General features: G+C 51.7%; 2 protein-coding genes across 2 annotated transcripts; one reads left to right on the top strand and one right to left on the bottom strand.

The window, feature by feature from the left end:
• Window positions 1–52: 52 nt before the first annotated feature.
• Pmar_PMAR007655 (conserved hypothetical protein) lies at window positions 53–827 on the bottom strand (the record flags this gene model as incomplete). Its single annotated transcript, XM_002769198.1, has 3 exons — window positions 53–154; window positions 200–525; window positions 635–827. 3 exons carry the CDS (start codon window positions 825–827, stop codon window positions 53–55), a joined length of 621 nt encoding a protein of 206 aa, XP_002769244.1.
• A 190-nt stretch (window positions 828–1017) lies between these two features.
• Window positions 1018–3274, top strand: Pmar_PMAR007654 (tRNA-guaninine transglycosylase, putative; the record flags this gene model as incomplete). The annotated part of the gene is made up of 13 exons (XM_002769197.1): window positions 1018–1107; window positions 1211–1343; window positions 1400–1491; window positions 1613–1731; window positions 1777–1949; window positions 2003–2132; window positions 2183–2333; window positions 2377–2488; window positions 2570–2654; window positions 2699–2807; window positions 2853–2938; window positions 2986–3069; window positions 3115–3274. The coding sequence occupies 13 exons, from the start codon at window positions 1018–1020 to the stop codon at window positions 3272–3274; spliced, it is 1524 nt and encodes a 507-aa protein (XP_002769243.1).
• Between the last annotated feature and the right edge of the window lie 572 nt (window positions 3275–3846).

Genomic DNA, 3846 nt, shown 5'->3' with positions numbered 1-3846 from the left:
ACCGTACCTACCACACCACCAACAATCTACACCATCAGGACGGTGCCCTCGACTACCCATGGTCGTAGTCGTAAAGGATGCCCCCGAATCCATGGCTAAGGGCATCATTGATGTACATGGGGTTATCGTCGATCAATAAGGTAGCGCCTATGGCCTACCAAGAAATAGCAAGGACGACTGGATCAGAACGATTCGTTACTTTGCACATATCAGCCTTGGAAGTCTTCTTTCCAGATAGGCCGAAATGGTTGCCTAGATGGACCCGATTTGAAGGAATGCCAAAGTTGGCGAAAACCCAGTCGTAGGTGTCTTGTCGAATTTGCTGAGCAGACCAAACACCGTTGGCGATGCCATCGCCCGAGCCAGGGCCTACTACCTCCTGTCTAGAAGTAACTATATGCACTTCAGCGAAGTTGGTGATTTTTCGGACGTATTCCTGAGCACCCGGCACGAGGGGGATGCCAGATTTGAACTCGGGAGACTCATGGAAGATATAACACTTCTCTATAGCCTCTTGAGCCGTACCTGATTCACAACCAGAGTGGTCGTTCGAGCGCAATTTCCAGAGTGCCGAAATTCTTTGGTAGAGATGGTCGAGTCAGCTATCCATTAGCACGGTTAAGGATAGTAGTACCTCCTTGAACCTCCCAGAAGCGGTACGTGAAGAAGTCTGAGACCCTCAAGTGCGTGCCGTAGACCCTATTGTGCCACTTAGTGTAAGTGGCCAAGTACTGCCCAAGGACCTCATCAAGGTCGAAGGCTACTACAGGCCGCTGGTGCTTAGCAGCAGCAGAGCTGACGATATGTAGGGTGCTACCTCCAGCCATGGAGATCTAATGATCTACCTGACGACAATAATAATTGCTTCAACGATTGTTAATGTGGGCGAGAAATTCCGTTCGTATGAACGATTACCACGCTTATAATCGTCCGTGCGCCAGAAGACTTTACCCATACATAATCGTCACAGTACCACAGGAGAGGATTCCTTCCGCAGTTTACTTTGTTGATTAAGCAATGTCGACTAATATCCCTGTCGTCGTTAAGTGGGGGAAGGCCACCTATAATATTGAGGTCAACACTGCGGAGTCCGTGGCTGTTTTAAAGGTAGTATTCCACGCAAGCCATGGTGCATTCGAGATGGAATTGAACCTGCGTCGCCTCCTTATGCTCGAGAGGTTTTACCGTCAGCGTGGATTCGCCTATTCAGACTCAGCTGGAGAACCTCACGAGTGTGCCGCATGACAAGCAGAAGATCATGGGCCTACCAGGCGGCCTGCTCAAGGACAGCGATGACCTCAGCAAGAAGATCACCAAGCCTAATCAGAAGATCACTCTATTAGGTCGGCCTCCTCCTCCGCTCTATAGTGGCAATATCATCTTGGATCGCCCCCCTCAGGGACTGCCGTGGCTCAGCAATTGAAAGCCCCGACCGCGAGCACCGTCTTCGTAGAGGACCTGTCGGACGAGGAAAGGAGGAAGGTTCTCAAGGTACTTCAGTTTGATTCGCCCCTTCGGCAAGGCACCAGCATGTGGTCAATCTGCCTTGCCGTGCTTCACTACGCTAATCGAGAATCCCTATGAGTAGTCTGATGTTTTTACGTTACCTCAGGAAAGGGAGGTCGAGACTCTACCTATTGGGTTGGTGAATCTGGGCAACTCCTGCTATATGAACGCCACCTTACAGGCCCTATATGCAGTTCCTCCTCTACGACAGGCACTGTTGAAGTAGTAGCAAAGGGATTAGTAGGCTCCTCAGTATAGTTGTGTACTCAGCTACGACAGTAGTGCTCATAGTGAAGGCAGCAACCAGGAGAGGAGCCTGAGCGCCTTGATACACCAGACCTTCAAGGACCTCGGCACTAAGGCTGATGCAGTCGAGCCCGCCAGCTTATTTATGCTCCTTCGAGTTATGTATCCCGAGACCTTCGGAAAGACAACGCAAGGAGGTACTTGGGCCGGTCGTCGTTGTCGTGGTCGTGGCAACACTACCGCGTGCTAGGTATTCCCCAACAGCAGGATGCCGACGAGTTCCTCCGGGCTCTCATGCTCAACCTCTCTGACACGGTCAAGACGCCTCACAGTAATGTTATCGATGATTTGTTTGGCTTCACAATGAAGACTCGCATGCGGTAATAGGACCATGTGCTTCACAAAGACCTGATGCTACTGCTACTACTAGGTGCCTGGAGGCTGAGGCAGAGCCGGAGTCTGTCTCGGAGGAGCGTCATCGAGTGTTGTTGTGCCACATGGGCACTCCTACTGACCCCGTAGGGCACCTCTACCAGGGAGTTCAGCTCAGTCTGAAGGAGACTATCACCAAGCAAGCTTCGGTAAGCTGCCTGTTGGTGAAAGAGGACCTCTGAGGATCTACAGGTCCTCGGTCGCGACGCTGAGTTCGAGAAGTCCTCGGCCATGGACTCCCTTCCGGAGTACCTTATAGTAGAGTTCGCCAGGTTCCAGTGGAAGGGAGAGAGCACCTCAGCTGGTAGGCTCCACATCTCGTGGCGAGCCGCCTTCAGTGGTCTCTGTAGGCACTCATGCTACTAGGACCAAGATCACTCGAAAGGTCACTTCCCGCAAGTGCTAGACGTGTACGACTTCTGCACGGAAGATGTGCGGAAGCAGCTCACTCGTGGACGACAACGCAGAAGGTAGTAGCACTGGCGATGAGGAGTTTCGTGATGCACAACTTCAGGGTTTACATGGACGAGCAGGAACGGAAGAGGATCCAAGCTAAAGAGGCTAATAGGAAGGACAGCGATGTCGAGATGGACGCCACTGAGGAGGACTCGAGCGTGGCACAGGTGAGAGAAGGATCTTGCTTACCGCTGTGATGGTTACTGTGATAGATACCCACCGGCAACTACAGGTGTGTATCAATAGTCTCCCATGAGGGACGATCGGCTGAGGGTGGACACTATATGGGCTGGGCTAAGTAATGCTACGTGCCTCTATACTGCTGAGAGTACTGGGGGCCTCTAGGTTCAAGGAGGCCGATGGTGACGTGTTCAAGGAGGACCAATGGGTTAGATTTAATGATGACAAGGTTACTCAGCATGATTGGAAGTAGCAGTACTCGAGACTGCTGATACCGGAGCTGGACCATTGTAGGTACGTCGTGGACCAGTTGGTCGGTGGCCGAGCCGATACCCAAATAGCATACATTGTGATCTACCAGAAGGACAAGGTGCCTGATGGGTCTATTGAGGAGATCGTCGATGAGGAGATGGAGATGGAATCCAATCCCGACAAGAAGAAGGCCAAACAGTGATCGTCAGTGTGATAACAATAAACTCAATTTCCCCACTATAAAGCGTCTTGTGTTGTCGCAGTAGGGTTACCCGATCATCGATTCTCGAGTCGAGCCGACTTTGACGCACATAGCACATCCTATCCAACCTTTCTGCCAAGCGCCGATTCATCATTACTGTTGGAACGCAACTGTATACGGTGGATTCAGAAACATACATGCATTGGACGATTGAGCGACTCCGCACCAGAGTCGGCCACGGCCATGGCAACAGCTTTACTAAGGCTAGCTATGTCTAATGGACTCAGTTGGGCTGACTCTTCTATTATCCTCGGTAGTAGGCTCCAGGCAAGGTCAGCAGCCTCAGGCCAGTGAGCGAGAGCCCACACAACGTTACAGCACTCACGCGTGGTGAAAGCAATTGTGATGAGATCAATGAGCTCCAACTGATCAGGACAGGGCAACTCCAGGACGCACAAACTCCACAAGTAGTTGGCAACATTCTGCGACGTTCGCTGCTTCAACGGCTTCATCTTGACCCCACGCAGAGGGACCACTAGTCCTGCTTGCCGACACCGTGCCAATGCCCATAA

Source organism: Perkinsus marinus, assembly GCF_000006405.1.
Source record: "Perkinsus marinus ATCC 50983 genomic scaffold scf_1104296966226, whole genome shotgun sequence".
Lineage (NCBI taxonomy): Eukaryota > Perkinsozoa > Perkinsida > Perkinsidae > Perkinsus > Perkinsus marinus.
This window is presented reverse-complemented; position numbering and strand designations above follow the sequence as displayed.